Genomic DNA, 21,164 nt, shown 5'->3' with positions numbered 1-21,164 from the left:
TGCTCCGCTATCTTCCACACGCAGTTTCCAGCTCAGCCAATCTTGTCTACCCTGGCACCGCACATAGTAGGCATAAACAAAATAGAGAAGTGGAGAGACGGAAGTGAAGGAAATGATTTCCACATCCTAAGTAAGCTATAAGGTGCTTTTCCACTTTTCACCTTCTACTTGGAATTTACAGTTCTACCTAAACTCCACTAGATGGCAGCACACATATTTATAAAGTGCACGGATGGAGCCACTAAACGCTGAAAGCAGGGAAACTACAAATCCCAGCATGCTTTATTAAGCACTTGACTTTCTTCTTTACAAAGGTCTCAAGCTTGTTGCTCCCACCGGGTTCTGGAGAACGCCATCACCTCGCTGCTTAAAGTAAGATCTCCTAATACTTTTGAAATGAAACTTTAGAAAGCAAAGAGGGGAGGTTTAATTTTTAGATATTGTTTTGTTCTGCACGTTGCCTATTTCAAAATTAATCTGAGCAGTTGGATCAGTGTAAAGATGGGTTTTTAATGAGCCTGAAACTCTGTCGTATGTATGTTTTATAAAGTAGCCCAAGAAAAAAGGATTCTTACGGTATCCTAAGTGAACATTTTTCTTCCTGGCTCTTGAAAACAATGACTTCCTGAATATGCTGTTTGTGTGTCTGCTAATCAAAAATCAGCATTTTGATTCCAACTTTTGGACTAAGGAAGCCAACGTGTATGGTTTTCACATTGGATATATTGAGAGATGCCTTGATTTACCATTTCAGGCCATGTTTGCACTCGTTTTCTCAAATAAATCTGTTTTAGTTTGAGATTACAGTTTATTAAATGTTAAGGCTTTGACCCCAAAATCTGGTCCCAGAAAGGCAGGAAGGCCAGCTAAGAGGAGGTTTTCAGAGTGCATAGAAAGGCTGCTCTGTGCTTCAGCAATGGTTCTGGAAATGCTTCTTCTGGTGTCAAAGATTCCTAGCAAAACCTTTGACTGGAGGTTTTACAGGGCCATACACCCAATATCACTAATGACAGTGTTGTAAAATAGTTTTTTGTACACCATGCTTAGGATTCAAGGAGGATAAAGATAAAGTATATCTTTCTGAAGTATATCATTCCATGTTGAAAGCAAAAGTTTATCTTTTGTGTAAGAAGAAAAAAATTAAAAATTCATTGCATCAAAGTAGGTCAGGCACTGTTAAAGCCCAGCTTCCCCATTGCCTAAAAAATGTGGACAAACTCAGAGGAAGTCAGTGAGTTGTCAGCTGATCCCTGGAGCCAGTTCTTACATAATTGTGTTAATCTGCTCTTCCAAGAAGCAGACTCCAAGATGGAATTAAATATGCGTGGATTTTATTAGGGGAAATGCTGGTGTGAGAGAGAATGAGTAGAGAACTAGGTAAGGCTGTGAGAGCCATCAGACCTCGATGCAAGTCCACCTGCGAGGGAGGAAGAGAAGGAAGCCAGGTTGAGTGGAAGCATCCCAGACAGCTGTGCAGTCTAAGAGAACTTCAGCAAGGTAGTAAGGAGCTTCTCCAGCCAGTCATCCGTTGGGGAGGAGCTCTATGTCTCCGAGAAATGGGTCTGCCTTAGTAAGCATGCATGCTCGGGCACTGCCTTGTAACAGCCCCAAGAAGGTGGCCTAAGCACAAGCGCAGAGACGCAGCAGCAGCTGCGCCTCATTGTCCATTACTTCCTGGGGTCAGCAGTCTGCAAGGCACAGGCTTATGGTGCCACAGTGAGGATTTAGAGAGGCCCTCAGGGCTTTGAGTACCATGAGACAATTCCATGAGATCTTCCCTTGGACCTGCAACAAGAAGGCCTAGGTTTGAATTCATAGCTGTAAAACACTTGGGAAATCTCCTTTCTTTGAAATTAGCCCCATTGGTGATCAGGCCCCGCCTCTTATCTCTGAAACACTTCTGCAATCCACATATCTCTCCATCCCTGCTATTTTCTCCAGCCTGCTATTTCACCAGCGACCCCCTAGATAACCCTAGAAGCCTCCTAATGGCACACCATGCTCCTGTCCAGGTATGTTCTCCACAGCAGTCCTTCCAAAATACGAATCTGATCACGTCACACCCTTTCTATAAATCCTTCAGTGGCTGTTGCCTATAGGAGTAGACAAGGAGTAACCTGCCCTTCACCATGTGGACATTGGACCAAGTGTGGAGGTTTGAAATGGAAGAGCATATTGGGTATTAAAAAAAAAGAAAAGAAAAAAAGTTTGGCTAAAGAGAGAACTGTGATAAGTTCAAAGAGAACGGACTAGATAATAGAAGCCCTCCAGGCAAGGCTATCAACCTGTACAAAATCAGGCAGATAATGGAGCAGAGTGATTGTGTAGGCTAGTTGTGCATGTATTGTAAGTTGGTTCATCAACACCAACTCGCTTTCCCCTGTTCCTCACTTTATCGAAGCTGAAAACAAAAGTCCCAACTTCCCAACCTCTTTGCAGCTAGGAGTGGCCAAGTATCATAGATCTGGCAAATGAACTGCAGGTGGGAATTTCTAAGAAGGTTTCCTTCTTAAGTAGAAAGGTGAGGCCTCTCTGAAAGCCTTTTGACTTTTGTTCCTCCCTTTCTTTTTGCCTGAAATGTGGATATGATGCCTTGGACAAAGCAGCCACTTTGTGAGTTCATATGAGGTCAGAGGCACACATTAATGACAGAACCCGGCAACACTTGGAGCTTGTGTCCTTGAAGACAGCCTCTTTTGATGGTCATTTGACTCTTCTCCACCCCCAGCCTCACCACTAGCTCTTTCTGTCACCTTGTGATCTACAATCCAAGCACTAGCGAAATATCTCATGCACATAAGCCCCTGTGTCAGTGTTTCTCAATCTTTTAGAAATTACTGATTATGCCTGTTAATGTGTTACTACTGCAAGCTTAAACTTTATAAGAGGATCAGCAGCATTGTGGGCTGGACTGTTCCCATAGCAAAAGCGTCAGGAAGTCTTAGTTCTGGCTTTCCCATTGACTGGCTCTGTGACATTGGGCAGGTTTCAGCAGTTTCCCCTTCTGTAAAATGGGAGTATTGGATGTGATTTGATTTTTCCATCCTTTTTGTTCAATGAATATCTGAGACCAACTATGAAATCTTTTCAAGAGACAATAAAAAAACCGTAAGCAATTGATAGTGCAAACCTCAACAAGTTTATGGAAGAGAAATCAAAAAGCAGCCCTGAGTATTAAGGACACAAATAATGCCAGAGTAATGTGTGCAGGGGTCATGGAGAGAATGATGGTGGTAGTGAATAATGTCGGCACCAGAGGCTGTCCTCTCCAGGTACTGAAGGGTGAGGTAGGTTAAAGTGCAATGTCTGGGCTGGGTGCGGTGGCTCACGCCTGGAATCCCAGCACTCTGGAAGGCCGAGGTGGGTGGATCGCCTGAGGTCAGGAGTTTGACACCAGTCTGACCAACATGGTGAAACCCCGTCTTTATAAAAAATACAGAAATTGGCTGGGCATGGTGGTAGGCATCTGTAATCCCAGCTACTCAGGAGGCTGAGGCAGGAGAATTGCTTGAACCTGAGAGGCAGAGGTTGCAGTGAGCCGAGATCACGCCATTACACTCCAGCCTGGGTGACAAGAGCGGAACTCCATCTCAAAAAAAAAAAAAAAAAAAGGCCAATGTCTGTCACCAGTCATCACTTCAGTGGGTTATGCTAAATGTGTTTGATATACAAAGCTATGTATGTAGAGGAAACATTCTGGAAGAATTCAGATGATGGGACTACTTGCACAGAGGTGCTGTCATCAAGTTCCTGAAGGAACTCACTAAATTATTCTTAAAAGAACACACTGAAATATTCATTCTAGATGTTACTGCCTGCTCAAGACCATGTTCTACAGTATAACCCATTAAACACACATGTCTTTAGATTAAACCACAGGTTCCATTATGGGTCGACTTGATGGGAAAGTCATCATCCTGACAGCCGCTGCTCAGGGGATTGGCCAAGCAGCTGCCTTAGTAAGTTATAAGTTACTATCTTTGTTGTTTGCCTACTAACTCTTGACATACTGAATTATGTGGACTGATGCTATGGTTGTTTACTTCTGCTCTGCTTTTTTGTTTTACTTTTGTGCTTATGCTGTCTTAAGTTATAAAAATAAGCAAATAAATAAATAGTTCCCTACTCCTGACCCCAGGCAGATAAAGGAATGAATACCTCATGTTTAGTACTTGACATCACTGATAACTCTGAGAAATTTCTCTGCTTCAGTTTCTCTGCATCATAATAAATTTGCTACAGACAGCCAACAGGGTTACACAGCTTTCTGAAATTGTGTCAGTTTAGATATGTGACTCCAGAGTTATAAGACAGGTTACCTTTGTCTCCTGATTTATATCAATTTCTGTCACATTATGTACCCCACTTGAGCTAATATTGTACCTTAAGTATAATGGCAGGGTATCGTTTGACATTTATGAAAGCACTAGCATACTCTTGGTAGGAAAAGTGTTGAAACAACCAATTGTTATCTTATTATCTGGAGTTCAGTAACTCAAACTCAGAAATGATATAGTCTCATTATAGAAGATCAGTATTTTGAGAGTATTAAAAACAGCTGTCATGTTTTAAAAAACGTTATTTTGTTTGATACTACTTAAAAGAACTAAGTCAGATGACAGGCACAATGTATATCACATTGTTCTAATTAATGATAAAAATAATAACAATGGAGAAGGGGTAAGAGTAGATAGTTTGAAATTCTAGCTATCTTATGGGGAAAAGAACAATGAAAATAAGATAAAGGAGAAAAAGACCGCATGATGTTCCATTCACTAGCACAGTTTATTCAAGTAAACAAAGGATGTATTTGTACTTTGTGTCTACTAGGCTTTTGCAAGAGAAGGTGCCAAAGTCATAGCCACAGACATTAATGAGTCCAAGCTTCAGGAACTGGAAAAGTACCCGGGTAAGCAACTCAGCAGCTTGAACTTGGGATTCAGTGTCTGCAAGGTATTATAAAGCATGGCACTCACATGTTGTAACAAAATTCCTTAGCTACTGAGCTCCACTGCCCTGCTTTTTAGATTCTCACACTCTGATATGAAATCTATATTTTGTGAACCTACGGACAAAAATCTGTGTACTTACATGCATAAAAAAAAATCTGAGGACGAATAATTTAAAAATCCTTTATTTAGCCAACACATTGAGGGATTCAGTTCCTAATTACAAACTTACATGTGAAAATTGTGAAAAGTTACTAGTTGTTAGGTTAACTTTTGATGAAGTTTTTCACTTCTGTGCCCTCCTCCTCTAGGATAGCCCTGTCCAATAGTAACATGATGTGAGCCGCATGTGTAATTTTAAATCTTCTAGTATCCACATTAAAAAAGTAAAAAGAAACAAGTGAAAGTTAATTTAATACTATATTTTATTTTATCCAATATATCTAAAATATAATCTCAACATGCACGCAAGTTAAAAAATTAATGGAACATTTTAATTTTTTCTTACTAAATTTTTTATTTAAATTATTAGAAGTTTCTTACAAACTTCAATCATTAGTTTTCTTTGCAGCTTTTCTCTTAATTTTCTCTTCTTTGAGGTATAATTGAGAAATAAAAATTGCATATATTCAAGATGTTCAACATGTTTTCATATATGTGATAAAATACCTTGTGAAATGATTATTATAGTCAAGCTAATTAACATAGCTATTACCTCATTTAGTTACCTCTGTGTGTGTGTGTGCTGAGAATATGTAGGATCTACCCTCTTAGCAAATTTTGAGTATACAGTACATTCTTAATAACTATAGTCACTGTACTGTACATTAAGTCTTATAACTGCAAGAGTGTACCCTTTGACCAACATCTCAATATTTTCATACTAAATCTTTAAAATTCATGTGTATTTTATACTTGCAGCACATTTCATTTCAGACTGGCTGCATTTCAAGTGCTCAGTAGCCACATGTGGCTGGTAGTTACCGTACTGGAGAAAGCTCAGCCCTAAAATCACACATCATCATGAGAAATCCTAAGAGATTCCCCAGATTATTAGGTGTGCACCACCACTTCTTCACCCCACTGAACCAAACTCCAACATCAAGGGATTTTAATTACAGTTTACTTACCCAAAGACATCAGAACAGAGAACCTATTTGAAAGTTAACCCTTCCAGCAAAATACAACAGGTTACATAATCAAACAGCAATTAGTTCCCTGAATTAGTTAATCGAATTGGAATATGTTGAATTATAATCCCAACAAGTCAAAGTAAAGCCGCTGCACTGGGAAAGCACAGAGATAAGGAAGTGTTTCTGAAACAAAATTTCAATCTTCCCTTTCTTTATTAATCTTTTCTTTCTATATTCCCCCAAAATAAACCATATACATATTATTTATAATATATATTATAAATTATAAAATATAATACAAATTATAAATAATTATATATACATATTATACATATATTACATATTATACGTATACATATTAACACATTGTATATCTTATAAATTATATTACTATATATTATAATATATTATGCACATTATAAATAATATGTGTATATATTTATAATGATGACTGCTGCTTTTGTTAGACATTCTTCAGAGTTTCTCAGTAACTAGTAGACGGTGTATCTCTCAGGCTCCAGCCATGCCAGATCTCTCATGTCTAGCCTTCAAGTGTGTCATCCCTTCTTCTGACCCCCTCATTTCTTCTCCTTGCAGTTTAGTCCAGAAATACATGTATTTGACTGGATACCTTTGAATAACAGAGTCATTTCTAATAAATAATGGAAATGATATAAAGGGGAAGCTCACAAATAGAAACAGTCTCTTATTCCAGAACCCTTGCTCTTCTCCACCCCTCACTCAGACAAAATTCTGCATTACTGTATAGGTACCAGCAACCTAGTCTCTGGCAGGGGAAGGATAGGCTCAAATGAGCCCACTTTCAGTTATTACTGCTGGCTTACTGAGAAATATCTAATGTACACCAGTCATACTTTACTATAAAGCCTTTACTCAGAAAGGACCATTATTATTCAACTTGGAAAATGGACAGAGAGGAAGGAAGAGGGATGGATGAGTTATTGGAGGAGTCCAGATGGGACTTTATGTTTACTAATGAGACTCTGAAGATTCTTAAGACCCTGGTAAGAAAGTCAGCAATCTATGAAGCCTAGCTGGATAGATATTGCAATGTTCACACTTCACACTTCAAAACAGCTAAACCTTCGAGGCTAAATACTTTTGGGAATAGTGCCTCTTGTTTTATTTTTCAGGCATTCAAACTCGTGTCCTTGATGTCACAAAGAAGAAACAAATTGATCAGTTTGCCAATGAAGTTGAGAGACTTGATGTTCTCTTTAATGTTGCTGGGTAATGCCTAACTTTTTAATTTCACTTTCCTTACAGAAAGTTTTCTATGACTTTCATTCAAAGAATTTTGACAATATGGCAAAATCATTCATATATAGTCTTCCTCATATAAGGGTGTATTCATATAAGAATACACCCAGAAACATGAAAAAATAGTTAGCAAAGTTAGTTTTTAAGCATCTATTAAATTTTCAGGCATGTAGGGGATGTATAAATATATCATGTTGTTCCTGCTGTCATGAAACTGACATTCTGATTGAACTGGCAGAACTTTGGTACATGGAAGTCACAGCCAACAATATTTTATAATTAATTACGTAATTTGGGTCCAGAGGACCAAATCAGCAAGGGTTCCAATGTTGAGGAAGCTTCTGTCCGAAAATGTAACTTGAAAAACAGTGAAGGATACTTTAAGGGTTTGTTTTGTTCTGCCTTAACATCTCTCTTAAAACAAACTGACATCTCTCAATATGTTAGAACACTAGCAATATCATGTTGCTGTTCTGAGATGTTGAGACACTTGTTTTCCTTGCAATTTTGATTTCCCTTGAGAATTCTAAATCTGTGCCATCTGAGGGCACTGTTGCTCTTGAAATAGGAATCAAATAGGCAAACAGGGCAGATGGTTTTTTTTCTCTCTCTCTCTCTCTTGTTTTTTTTTGGGGGGGGTGGAGTTTGTTTTGTTTTGTTTTTGAGACAGGGTTTGTCTGGATTCCCCAGGCTGGAGGGCAGTGGAATGATCATAGCTCACTGCACCCTAGAACTCCTGGGCTCAAGTGGTCCTCCTGCCTCAGCCTTCAAAGTAGCCGAGGCTGCAGGTGTGTGCTACCATGCCCAGCCCTGTTCTCCTTTATTTGTTGTTTGCTTCTAATGGCATTGATGTTTCCAGCACAATTAGCATAAAGCTTCTTATGTTCAGTGACCGTACTTTTGTTTGGAAAACAAGAAGGATCTTGTTTTCAGATGACTTTTCTAGCTTAAGTTGTCAGGATTCTTACTAATGTGATATACTAAGTGGTACTATGTTTGAATTGTTTAGTCTTGATAAGGGAAAGAGACAGTGGTCTAAGTCACTAAGTGACAATGGAAATAATCAGCAAATGGAATAGAAAAATTTTAATGGCAGTTATTCCTCCATTGTTTAATCACTCTTCTAGTTTTGTCCATCATGGAACAGTCCTGGATTGTGGGGAGAAAGACTGGGACTTCTCGATGAATCTCAATGTGCGCAGCATGTACCTGATGATCAAGGCATTCCTTCCTAAAGTAAGACCACCACCACCACCACCAGGATAAGCACCACCTTAGGTCTCCGTACTGGGCACCCAGAGGGGATTCCCACATGCGCTGAAGAGCGATAATAACTAACATAATGATTAACATGCATTGAACATTGATATCAAGGCATTTCACATAAATTAATCTATTTAACCTTCCAGCTTATCCACTCAAGGAATATTTATTAAGCACTTTCCACACACCAGGCTCCATTCTAGGCACAGAAGACACACAAGTGAACTAAACAAAGTGCCTTCGATAAGGCAGGTTCCATTATTGGGGGTGAGATGGGACAATTAGTAATCAAATAGACACAGAATATGTGGCGTGGTTTTAAGTATAATGAAGAGAAAGAAGCTAGGATATCAATGAGGGCTCTCTGGACTCCACTACGAAGGTGAAACTGTCATAGCAGTCCAAAAGAAGTGAGAGAGCTGATCATTCAGGTAGCTTGAGAGAGGATTCCAGGAGAGGTAACAGCAGGGAGGCACACAAGACTGGAATAATCCTATGAGGTAGGTACTATTATCTCATCCATTGTTTGGAAGATGAAACTGAGAGTTTAGGCAACTTGCTCAAGGTCACCCAACTAGCACATGGTTAGAACCAAGATTTGAAGCCTGGACGTTGAGCCCCTTTGTGAATTTCAGTTTAGGCTCACACTCTCAAGATGGATGTACCCCATTGCTTTTCTCTACCCTGAAACTTCTCACTTCGCTCTTGTTTTGATCCGAACCACAGTGGTACTGGGCAGGTGAGCGAAAGTGTGTGCTCAAGAGAACGTTCCTCCTGGGCCTGCTTCCCTTGAATTCTCAAGCCTTCACACAATGCATCAATGTTTTAAATTTTATTTTATAAACTAGCATTAAGCACCTCTTGGTATGAATCATTATATAAGGTGCTCTAGGGGAGTATAAATATGAGCAACATATGTCCCTGACTTCAAATGAACTTATAAACAAGTGGTAGCAGACAGCACAGGCTGAGACAATGAAAGGGGTAGACTGGGTACACAGCCAGCTCAACTCAAGGTTATAAATTGAACCTAGTGAAATGCAGAAGAACCACTTTCCCTTCCATCCCAGCTGGATTTGATGTCCTGTCCGTGTCAGGGCAGGAGAAGAGCTTTGTTAATGGCACAGCAGGGCTGATATTCTACTCTGAATATTCAACCTAATGTCAAGAAGGTTCCAGATGAACATTAACAGGAAAATTGGAGAAACTGACTTAGTAATGAAGGAACTTTGAAAAATCTACTTGTTTAGTGCCTAGAAGGGATTTTTGGGTGGGCCCACAGAATGTTGAACTAGCAAATTTTTATGACAGATTTTTTTTTTTAATGTAAGTTGCGTTTTTAGCCTCTTTGGAGTTTATGAGAATCTATATTATTTGGAACACGAACGTATTTTTGAAGACAGATCCTTTGCATAGGTTACAGGGGTAGACCAGAGTCTATGGTATAGGAGGAAAGCTTAGGTCATTGTGGTTAAGACTATTGCACATGCATGAGACTCATTTGCAAAACCAGGCTCTAAACTGCTTTACAAATTTTAGTAAAGGAAGTAGGTGTGGAGTACAGTGGAGCTGAAATGTACACTTGTGTTAATTTTTAAAATATACAAACATTAACTTGCAAACTAGTGAGTTTGCTTGCGATTTACAACATCTTAACAATGATCCATGTGAGCCAAAAACACAGATTTGCTTAAAAAAAAAAAAAATCCCAAGAGATGTTAATGGCAGGGATGTGGTATTAGAAGGTTCTAGTGCCACTTGTTTAAAGTGACCCTGACAAAATCGAATCCTGGTCTTGGACTCTGTCATCAGAAGTCCTTAGGTGCAGTCTGCACCCTGCCCCTAATTGGCCATGTGCCATAGAGATGGCACTTGTACCCTCCCAGTACATATTTCTTTTAGCTAAAAAATAAGGATGATAGATTACACAATCACTCCCAGCCATAATTATCTAGGATCCTCTGTATCATTAACTATGACGCACATATCCCAGGTTAGAACTTTCCAGGGGAAGCCAGGGTTTGGAGTCTAGGCAGATCTGGAAAGTCAGCTGGTCAGAACATAGGAACACTCATAGGAAATTTTTGTTCATGGATAGATACACAGGAAAGCATTCCAAGACTGGAAGATCAGTCAAAAGGCAGAGAACAAGTTGAAAATACTTTAAGAAGAGGTCAGTGCAGAATCCAAGCTCCACCAGAAGAGAAGATCCATTAGGGCAAAGATTTGGGGATATCTTTGTTATTTGGGTTAGTTTGTTTGCTTGCTTCCTGCCTCCCCCTCCCCCACTATATCTTAGAAGAGTTTTTAGCATATAGAGGTGCTCAGCAAACATTTGTCAAATAAATAAATGAATCAAGGTTGTTAGTCCAGCAGGAACCACTGGAGACCCAAGTGGCCAGGTTTCACTAGGGTTAGGGGCTGAGCTCTGGCCAATGGAGACGGAAGGGCTGGGTCAGAGTAAGACTAACTAGATACAGCTCCTTGGACTCTTAAACGGGTATTTCTACCTCCTACCTTAGCTTCTGAGAGATCAATCCTAGATAGCAGTACTATGTACCAGGCACTTCACTTTATAGTCATGCCTGCCAGAAAGGGTTATTGCATGGGGAGCCAGGGAGAGCCTGACACTATGACAACAGCTCCTGACCTGGACTGGGAAGGCAGCATTGGAACAGGCACTGACTATGGGCTCTAGAAGCAGAGAGGGACCTCGGTTGAATTTGGTTGAATGGACAGTGAGTTAGGGGACAGCAGTAACATCTCTTAGATGGCTTTATTCTAAGGTTTTGCCTGAGATAATATTGCATTTCTAGAGAGGACTAGAGATTGACTTACTTAATGACCCATCTTTATGTATTAAATTGGAGTATATGTATTCTATATGTATTTTTAATGGGGAATGCTATTTGCTAAATTGGATAAGAAAGAAGAATTTTAAGGCTTACTTTTCAACATCATTGCACTTGACCAACATTTTTGATACTTTTTATGAGAACCCCATTTCATTATGGTCCTCTTTATTATGTAAAACACACAATTGAGTTAAACATTATTATTTCCCCTGCTGTCTTCTTTAACTTGGTTGGGTTACAATCAGCCTCTCCTTGAATCCACTTAGTCTATTCAGCAAAGTGCCTTGGGGTTACTTTAGATTCTGTTTTTAGGGGTAATTAGAAGCTAAATCTCAGAACAAAGTCAGAAGAATATCCTAAGGAATCAATCATCTTGGCCACACCAATCCTGGATCCATTCAATCATTCACTTTCCCCTTTCCTACACCTCTTTTTCTAAAAGCTGCTCAAGAAACTCATCCCAACAGAAGTCAACTTTTTTTCTCTGGCCCTTTACGCTGCCTATTGAGACTTCTATATGCATGTTATAATTAGTAAAGTTTGAAAACATTTTTAAATTTGTAACAGTTTTATTTATTATATATTTATTCAGGTAAAGGACAGGGCCCAGCAATCTGTGTTTTAAACTAGCACCTCAGGAGATTCTGATTCATCCACATTTATTGACTGCCTACTGTGTACACTGTCTAGGAGGACAAAACAGCCAAAGACCCTCATCTTAATAAATTCACACTTCAGTGGGGGAATTCTGAAGAAGGTGTTCTTAGGAAACATTGCCCTAAATTGGTGAGGCCCGCCCTCCCTGCAGCAACCATCTACCAGGTCCTGCCCATCCTGCCTCAGCCCTCTCCTCCTCAGCTACCCATAGACATTTCTGCAGCTCCACCTTTATCACTCTTTCCTGAACCCTGCATCAGCTTCCACTAGTCTCTGGGCACCAGAGTAATCCTTGTAATCCCTAAGTCTGAACATGCCACTCCTCCTCTGCTTTAAACCCTTCAATGTCACTGCATTGCCTTCAGGGTAAGACCCAGGTTCTAAATTCAGCCCTTGTTGACCTCTGCAGCATCATTACTTCTATACCCTGCATTCCAGCCAGACCCAGCCCCTCCTCCCAGTTCCCGATGGAAACTTTATACCTGTGTACCCACTCCTCAAAACATCCTTTTCTTCTATTTTTCTGACTAATACTCTAGTGTTCAAAATTCAGCCTGTATCCGTCCCCCTCAGGAGGTCCCCTCTGAGTGTCGCCTAGCCTGAACTGCTCCCTTTCTGCCCTCACCCTGCTGTTAGATCTCTGTGGAGGTCTCTGCTATCGCTGGATGTGGATTATGTCAACCACTAACCAGACTGGTTGCCTCCTGTAGGCAGTAATCTCCTGGACCTAGCACAATACCTGGCCTCAGTAGGTATTAAAAAAATATGTGTTGAATGGAGTAAGTTTCCCAACATCAGTAACACATAATAACAACATTTATTTGCATTTCATTTAAGTCAGCATTCATTCGTAGTCTTGCTGACATTCTTGTACCATGGGAAGGTGGTAATCTCCCTGAGAAATGCCAGTGAGTGCGGTCACATTGCCATCATTTCCCAGCAATAGCTGATGAGGTGTTTTGGGTTCACTGTCAAGACTGCTTAATACTGTTTAATGTGACTAGCTAATACAGTAATTAAATTCATTCTACAAACCCTAAGAAAATGCAAATCTTTTTAAAAGGTAGTATTTTAGCACATGAAGTGGATTTTTTTTTTTTTTTTGTATTTGTTTTGTTTTGGCAGATGCTTGCTCAGAAATCTGGCAATATTATCAACATGTCTTCTGTGGCTTCCAGCATCAAAGGTGGGTCTGTCTCCCTCTGAGGACTGCAATGCTCATACACACACATCATTAAAAGCTCTGCGTTTGGGAACAGGCATAGCAGAGATCATAATTTCAAGTACTGAAATAATTTCAAAAGTGCTTTTTTCAAAATTGGTATTAAGTTCCTTAATCACAGATCTTTTGCTCTAGATGTGAGCCAGTGGTAAAGTTAAATTAAAATGTGGGGGGTTTTTTGCCCTCCCTTTTATTCTTTCTAAGGGATATGGAAATGAACATCAAACTGGGAGAAAGAAACATTTAACATTTAATTAATTTAAAATAGTGTATTGAGCACCAGTATGTGCTCTGCACCTAAAAGAATTCACAGTCCAAAACTAGGAGCAAGGCAGCAAACATCAACTTCTCCAGTGTGATGATATATAACGGAGGTTTGTACCAAAGCGCTGTCAAAATACAGTGAAATAACTGCCTGTGAGTTTGTGGAATGCTTCACAAAGACAGTTGATCTGAGCCATCAGCGAGAAGTCAAGTTGAAGGACAAGGGCAGCAGGTGTAAAATGTGGATTATGTCACAATCTGGCATAGTTGGATCTGTGAGTTTAAAATGAAATAGTTACTGCTGAGATAACATTTCTTCTCTTTGCAAGGATACACATATTCAACATACAGAAGAGAGGAATGAAAAGAAGTGCTTAGGTCTCCTGTTTTACTGTTTTGTTTTGTTATTAATCTTTATTTTCTTTGGGAATCTGCCTAAGAGTTATGGCAACTGATGGTGAGAAACTAAGACTACCAATGTTAAATAAGTTCAGAATTTCAATTAAGTCTCAATTAAGTTGTGCCTATACTGATATTATTTCCCTAGATCCAGAAACTATTAAAAGAAAAAAATCTGATATCAATCTTTTTAAAAGGGGAGGAATGTGGGAGAAAGCATGAAAATGGCTACTGGGAAAACTTATTTGTGCTACCTTTCTAAAGGAAAATACATTTTTTATTCCTTCAATTGTTGAACCTTTCCTCCACCCTCAGGAGTTGTGAACAGATGTGTATACAGCACAACCAAGGCAGCCGTGATTGGCCTCACAAAATCTGTGGCTGCAGATTTCATCCAGCAGGGCATCAGGTGCAACTGCGTGTGCCCAGGTGAGTAAGGCACTGCAGGGCTGTGAACTTGGCCTTCTGACACTGTGTTTGCCACCGTGAAAGATACCTATAAAAGTTTATTTGCCACATGTTATATTGTATTCTGGGAAAAAGTTCAGAAAAAGGGGGTGAGGGCTGGGCTTATTAAGGTAACACTACAGTTGTAAGTTGAGACGGAGATCCTAAGCCACTGGGAATGAGCCACAGATGCAAAAGGCTTCAATGTGTTGGACAATTCAGAAGCAAGTGGCTAAGAGACATAGTTGGCCAGGCTTGCTGTTGGGAAGCAGACCAGGGTTGACCTTTTCAGGGGAAAGATGTCAAGGGAAAGATGAAAATAGACCACACTCACAGGACAGCAGGGAAACAGTAAGGGGAGTCTTCCAAAACACAAAGATCCACTAAAATCATTTCAACCACTGAGGTGGCCTATAAATAAAAAGGAGGCATTAATCTTCCTTTATGCTATAAAAAGGGGGCCAGCAAACCATGGCCTATGGGCCACATCTGGGTCACCACCTGTTTTGTAAGCAAAGTTTTACTGAAACACTTCCACACCCAATTTGCTTATGTTATTGTCTATGGCTGTTTTCATGCTACGAAGGCCGAGTTTAGTATAACAATTGCAACAGATAAAATGACTCTCAAAGTTATAAATATTTTTTATCTGCCTCTTTACCAAGAAAGGTGTGCCAATCCCTCACACAAAGGAAAGAAGAAAAGCAGAACTTTCATTTTCTTAATAACCATGGGTGTGTCTCATTTTCACAATAACCATAGATGTATTTATTAAATTGATATGTACTTTTACCCAGTTCTACCAATCTAAAAGGAACATAAGGTATCTAATAAGGATTATAATATTCTTCAAAAAGAAATTATTGCATATCCAGGACCAAGGTTTCCCTCAGTAGTGCACAATTGATATGGTGGATGGTGTGTGAAAGGGAAACATTTCAATATGACCTGGGGACCTTTCAAACCTGAAGGGCGTGCCAGAATTTAGGGAAGGAGTTCATGGAGAGAATTGTGGTGTTTAGAAAGTCCCACAGGAGATTCTGATTGAATCTTCAGTTGAAACCCACTGACTTAAAGAGGGAAAACTAAACATCCCCCAAGCTACAGAATTTCAGCAATTGAGATGTTCTGTTTTATTTTTCTTGGAACAGAAATGTAAACATAGGTAATGCTAAGAAAAAGAAGAATACATGAGAGATCATTTCACTGGGTTTTGATGTACATCCTGGTGATACTTGAGTGTAGCTATTCTTGTGCCATTTACCCAGTGGAATAAATGGTAAAATGATTTGGAAAATGTGGTTGTTTCAGCGACTGGACTTATTAGAAGATTGGAAAATATGTTATCAAACTCTTTGGAACAAGGAACTAGCTGTGACTCAGTGAACCGATCACAGAAGAAAACTTGAGGAGGGCTGAGTATGTCTGAGATGCTGCTGATGGTTGGATAGTCACAAATCTCCAGCCAGACTTGTGTAGACCCTGGCATAGTATGTCTGTGCCATGGACACAGCTGAACCCAGTGACATTGGAATCCTCTAAAGGCATGGGCTGGCTCTACAGTTCTTATTTAATAGCCATTAGTACCAGTCATATGTAAGACATGCTGTTCATTTACCTCAGAGGGAGAAAGCTGTTAAAGCTGTAAGGATTCTGAAGAGACTGTTAGTGAAAGCTTGAGGTGCACACTGTTGGTAAAACTGTGGACTTCAAGGAGGCTATTGAGGTAAGTGAGGAAAATATTATTGAAAATTAGATAAAAGAGGATCTTTGTCATACAGTTTCAGAAAGTACATCAACACTGTTGCCTGTAGTGTGAAGGCAGATGTTACTAATGAACTGGGTGATCTAGCTAAGGTGATTTCTACCCAGAGTCTTGAAAGTGCTGGCCACTTATAGTAAAATGTGACAAGAGACAGATAACCAACCTACAGAGGGGGTTCCAAAACGGAGTCAGGCTTTCTGATTTTGAAGATTTCCTGCTTCATCAGAAAAAATAGCAAATGATGCTAAAATTAAGAAATGTTTTCTGAACAAAGATCAAATCTATGGTACTCTCAAGAACATGATCTAAGGGTGAAGTATGACTGTAAAACCATTTGTTACCACCTCGGAAAGATCACATTATTTGCCAGAGTACTCTTTAGTCTGAGAAAAGGGCCCTCTACAGAGAATGTACAGTTTATGTCAGTTAACAAAAAAGTCTGGGTAACTTGCTCTAGGAGACCATAAACTAAGTGGAATTTTAAAATGTTAGTGTTGTTCTTATTTTTCTTTTTTAAAGTAAAATAACTTTAAATTATATTAAATTATATTTTTGATTAAAAACTTGAAACTGTGGTTAAAAGTTGGAATTTGAAACAATGAAAATAGGCAAGGTGCTAAGAAAAATTTAGTGCCACCTGAATTGGCAAGGACTGTGATAGCCATGGGATTGTCCCCAAAGATCCCACAGTGAACTTGACAGCAAAGAATGGTTTTGAGATCATTGAGGCAAACTGGCTCCTTAAGCTGGCAAAGTGCTTGTACAGTTTTATCTACATCTCAGGCTTATTGTGAGAGTTAGCTGATATAATATATATATAAGTATTTAAAATCCATATAGCATCATATAAATGCAATGTGACTAAAATATGTGTCCTTGAGAATGCTGGGTGATTCATCCAGTGTCCCTACATAGTGTCACAAAGAATCATAGTCTGTATTTTTAAAACCATAGAAATGTTATTGAAGAAGTTATAAGCCTATTAAATAAGAGACCTCAGGCAGGCAGATGTAAAGTTGTCATTTTAAGTCAAGGAGAAGAATCTCACTGATTGTTGTATCATATGGAAAGGAAGTTTAGTTGTTGATTTCTTTTTCAGTTTAAGTGAGTAACCAAGCTGAATATCCCCCTTTGATTTAGGAACGGTTGATACCCCATCTCTACAAGAAAGAATACAAGCCAGAGGAAATCCTGAAGAGGTATATCTAGCATTTAAAATGTATTTAAACCTTTGGTTAATAAATACCCTCTTCCATCCCTATAGCAGACAAATTTATAGAGACAGAAAGTGAAATGGTAGTTGCCAGGGGCTTGGAAGGAGGGAAATGAGTAGTTAATGCTTAATGAGTAGAGAGGTTCCATTTTGTAAGATGAAAAGAGCTCTGCTGGGGAAGCTGAGGTTGGGGGATCGCTTGAGCCCAGGAGTTTGAGGTACAACAGTGAGGTATGATCACAACACCACACTCCAGCCCGGGCAACAGAGCAAGACTCTGTCTCTAAGAAAAAATAATAATAATAAAAATAAGAGTTCTGGAGATGGACACTAGTGATGGTGGCACAACAGTGTAAGTGTACATAACACTATTGAACTACTATACACTTAAAATGGTTAAGACAGTGAATTTTATATTCTGTATACTTTACCACAACTTTTGAAGATGAGAAAAATAATGCCTTCATCCTTTCATATTAGCTTTCTGATCTGTCACAATATCCGTGGGTTTTAATATAACACAAACAATTAACTTTGGCGAAAGAATCACCATAACCCTAGCTGATTATTCATCAAGGCAGCAAGCCAGTGGATTCTCTTGCCTTTAACTCCTTGAAGAAGATGCAGGTGAGCAGATACAGCTGCTCCCATCACTGATGTCTGGTATGGTCTCTGGTCACAGGCACGGAATGATTTCCTGAAGAGACAAAAGACGGGAAGATTTGCAACTGCAGAAGAAATAGCCATGCTCTGCGTGTATTTGGCTTCTGATGAAGTAAGCGCTATTCTTCCCAAGGAGTTCATTGTCCTCAATCACATTTGACCACAATTTGCTCATCAAAATAATATCATTTTAGAGAGTTTATGGCATATATATGCTAAGATGCTACATTTATAAGATAGGGATAAGTTCTCATTTAATTTGCTCAAAGAAAGACCAGTTTGATCTGAGCCACTAACTCTTCCTTATTCAGCTTTACATAAAATCTTGCAGCAAACAAAAAGGAGGACTAAAAAAGTTAAAGTGCTCAATTTTCTGAGAGACAGTTCCTTTCAAAAATTATAACTGGGGAAACCCTGATTAAATTCAAGTCAAACAAATGAACCTCTAGGATTTTAAGGGCTTTAAGTGAAATGGGGAGAAGAATAAGCAGATTTGTGTTCAGTGGACACAGAATTGGCATGTGGTGTTTTAGTTTTACTTGTGACTTGTTTGGGAGAATTCCACTGGCTCTTTTTTCTCTATTAATTCTTACTTATGGCCGGGCATGGTGGCTCACGCCTGTAATCCCAGCACTTTCGGAGGTCGAGGCAGGCGGATCACCTGAGTTCAGGAGTTTGAGACCAGCCTGGCCAACATGGTGAAACCCCATCTCTACTGAAAACAGAAAATAGCCGGGTGTGATGGCAGATGCCAGCTACTCGGGAGGCTAAGGCAGGAGAATCGCTTGAGCCAGGGAGGCAGAGACTGCAGTGAGCCGAGACTGCCCCACTGCACACCAGCCTGGGCAACAGAGCGAGACTCCATCTCAAAATAAATACATATTTTTAAAAATTCTTACTTGTTTGTCATTGTGTATGGAAATTCCTAATTTAATCTCTTCCACTTTGCATCTGTTTAACAGTTTTTTCCTTAATGGCTATTGTATACTTTTAAATGGCTTAAGATGAAAGCAAAAATGATGTTTATAAGGTATAAAACACAAGAACCTCCTCCTCCGTTTTATGTCTCTGAATACTACGTGAACAAGGAACTGTAATGTGTGAGAAGAGGAAGGAAAGGGGACTAGGTGGAAGTGAGGAGGGAACAACTGATAACTCCTCTTCCCAGTAACTTGGTGCACACCAGATAGTTGGTGAATGTGACAAATACAGGGATTGAAATGTTTCCGTAACAGTGCAGTTTCTTCTCAGAACTTCTCCCAACTATTAACAACAATTGTTAATAGCTGGGGAGATTAACAGACAAATGTTTAAAGGAGAAGCACATGAGCCTTTGTGATTTCTCTGAATCCATATCTTCAGAAGAGCTCATTTGATTTGGGTACTGCTGATAAGCTAAATTACCCTTAGTTAGCCAGAGCTTAGGTTACAAAATATTTGGAAGTGTTCTGGCTTGAAATGTGCTACAAAATACCTTTGGCTTTTTAGAGGTTTACAGAGGAGTTCATATGCATAACAGAGCTTGCCTTTTAAGAGAACTTGGGGCAGTTGGAAGTATTTCTTCGGTAAAGTGACTAATAACTCCCTAGTTCACCTACTGTATATGATCAGCTTTTATATATTGAACTCTTAAAATTTATTCATTATGATGTCCTTACATCCTCTTCCATTGTTTCAGGCTTTAGATGAATTTAGACTGTTTGAGTTTTTATTATCCATTTTAAGTTAGAAGATTTTTAAACTTCTACCAAAAAGATGACTTCAGCCTTATTTAGAATATGAAAAATTTATGGGAATAAATCAGTAATTATTTTTTAAATCCCTCAGCTTTATAAAGATTTGGATATCTGAAACTAATATAGAATATTTTTATAGCTTAATAGATTATAGTTATTATTATTATTCATGTAAGTTTTAAAAACACATTTAGTGTGCTTCAGATCCTAGAATTATCCACTTATATTGATCAACTAAATACGTGTTGTCTTTTTTTTTAAACTGGTCATTAATATGACCATTTTATGACTGATACACTTATGTTCAAAAGTTTATTAGTGGCATAAAACTTAGCTAGTTTTGAATAGTTCTGAGTTTCAAAATGAAAATGTACTTTTAGTCTATATCCTAATTTGGGGAATGGTTATACATCACCGTTCCTTAATTCGGGGATTCTGAGACCGAATACCTAACAGTGACAGGCGCTTAGACACCAGCCAAAGGCCATTTAGTTCCAGATCACAGGACACTCAGCAGTTCTCAATCAACCAAACGTTAATTTGGATTTCCCTGAATTAAGTGTTTAAGTGAGGTTTCCTGTTAGGACAAGAGTAAATTGTTTAGTTATCCTAGTCATAGGAAAATCTGAAAATACAGCCTGTATCAAACCTGGTTAATTGTTCTGTCTCCTTGTGTTTATCACTGCAGTCTGCTTATGTAACTGGTAACCCTGTCATCATTGATGGAGGCTGGAGCTTGTGATTTTAGGATCTCCGTGGTGGGAAGGAAGGCAGGCCCTTCCTATCCACAGTGAACCTGGTTATGAAGAAAACTCACCAATCATCTCTTTCCTGTTAATCACATGTTAATGAAAATCAGCCCTTTTTAATGATGTCACTGTTTGCAAGAGTCTGATTCTTTCGGTATATTAATCTCTTTGTAATCTCTTCTGAAATAATTGTAAAGAAATAAAAATACTGAACTCATAGCAAGAGAATAGTTTTAAAAATAAATCTCGATTTGTAAGTATCTGTCTCGGTCACTTTGGGCTGCTATAACAAATTACCATAGACTGAGTGTCATACACAATAAACATTAGTTTTTCAGTCCGGAGGCTAGGAAGTGCAAGATTAAGGTGCCAGCACATATGATATCTGGTTAGGGCCCACTTCCTGGTTTGCTGATGGTCATCTTCTTCTTTTTTTTTTGAGACAGAGTCTCGCTGTCTCCCAGACTGGAGTGCAGTGGCGTGATCTTGGTTCACTGCAAGCTCCGCCTACCCGGTTCAAGCCATTTTCCTGCCTCAGCATAGGAGTAGCTGGGGCTACAGGCGCCTG

General features: G+C 39.2%; 1 protein-coding gene across 1 annotated transcript; it reads left to right on the top strand.

Moving 5' to 3' along the window:
• The first annotated feature begins 250 nt into the window (after positions 1-250).
• Positions 251-20,854, top strand: BDH2 (3-hydroxybutyrate dehydrogenase 2). The gene is made up of 10 exons (XM_010363332.1): positions 251-372; positions 3,868-3,959; positions 4,831-4,909; positions 7,237-7,333; positions 8,491-8,599; positions 13,264-13,324; positions 14,339-14,452; positions 17,376-17,434; positions 18,131-18,223; positions 20,536-20,854. Exons 2-10 carry the CDS (start codon positions 3,888-3,890, stop codon positions 20,587-20,589), a joined length of 738 nt encoding a protein of 245 aa, XP_010361634.1. The 5' UTR covers positions 251-372; positions 3,868-3,887; the 3' UTR covers positions 20,590-20,854.
• Positions 20,855-21,164: the final 310 nt, after the last annotated feature.

The sequence above is a fragment of the Rhinopithecus roxellana genome, chromosome 2, assembly GCF_007565055.1.
Source record: "Rhinopithecus roxellana isolate Shanxi Qingling chromosome 2, ASM756505v1, whole genome shotgun sequence".
Lineage (NCBI taxonomy): Eukaryota > Metazoa > Chordata > Mammalia > Primates > Cercopithecidae > Rhinopithecus > Rhinopithecus roxellana.
The sequence above is the reverse complement of the archived record's forward strand: the minus strand, read 5'-3'. Positions and strand labels throughout refer to the sequence as shown.

Excerpts from the sequence above, each read along its gene's own strand:
- BDH2 (XM_010363332.1), top strand. The coding sequence starts at position 3,888 with ATGGGTCGACTTGATGGGAAAGTCATCATCCTGACAGCCGCTGCTCAG. Across the intron at positions 7,334-8,490 it reads GTTCTCTTTAATGTTGCTGG|TTTTGTCCATCATGGAACAG; the intron begins GTAATGCCTAAC and ends TCACTCTTCTAG. Across the intron at positions 13,325-14,338 it reads TGTGGCTTCCAGCATCAAAG|GAGTTGTGAACAGATGTGTA; the intron begins GTGGGTCTGTCT and ends CTCCACCCTCAG.